Source organism: Myotis brandtii, unplaced genomic scaffold (genome assembly GCF_000412655.1).
Source record: "Myotis brandtii unplaced genomic scaffold, ASM41265v1 scaffold1166, whole genome shotgun sequence".
NCBI lineage: Eukaryota > Metazoa > Chordata > Mammalia > Chiroptera > Vespertilionidae > Myotis > Myotis brandtii.
Genome location: NW_005354034.1, coordinates 608,477 through 609,047, shown reverse-complemented (window position 1 = coordinate 609,047; position 571 = coordinate 608,477). Strand labels below are relative to the sequence as shown.

General features: G+C 51.7%; 1 protein-coding gene across 1 annotated transcript in view; it reads right to left on the bottom strand.

The window, feature by feature from the left end:
• Nucleotides 1-571, bottom strand: part of CTSH (cathepsin H) — an 8,115-nt gene that overhangs the window by 6,869 nt on the left and 675 nt on the right. The window contains exon 3 of the mRNA XM_014529216.1: nt 23-156. Coding sequence (XP_014384702.1) covers nt 23-156 — 134 coding nt within the window. The remainder of the gene's footprint in view (nt 1-22; nt 157-571) is intronic.

Below are 571 nucleotides of genomic sequence, written 5' to 3'. Positions count from 1 at the left end.
CGGGGGGTGAGGGTGGGGGGGCCGTGCGGTTATTCCCAAGGTCGGAGCGAAAGGAGTCAGGGTCGGTCATACGCACGGCACCCACCTGAGGCTCTGACCACAGGTACTTGTGCTTGAATTCCGCGAAGGTCATGTCTGAGAACGGGTTTATCCCCACTGAACGAGAGAAGAAGAAAAAAACAAAGACCAAAGTGAGAAATTACAGCAAAAGACCAAGTTCTGCTTCACGAATAAGGACACAGAGACAATGAAAGAAACCCCTGCTCCCTCAGGTCCTCTTGGCGGCTCCGCGGACACCTCGACCAAGTCACATCAATAAAAATATATATTTTTTAAAGGACACAGTTCCTCCAGTTAAACGTGGATTTGAGGTAGAGGAAGACCAGCTCTGTGGTGTGTGCCCCATGCAAGGCTCAGGATACACTTGTGCTAAAATATTACCCTTTTTTTTCTTTTAATCTGAAATCTGACTTTTAACCGGGCACCTGCATGTTACCCGGCAACCCTAAGTTCAGGGCCCGCGGCGCTGAGGCAAGAGCGTGGGCTGAGGGCGGGGCTGCTGGGAGCTGGC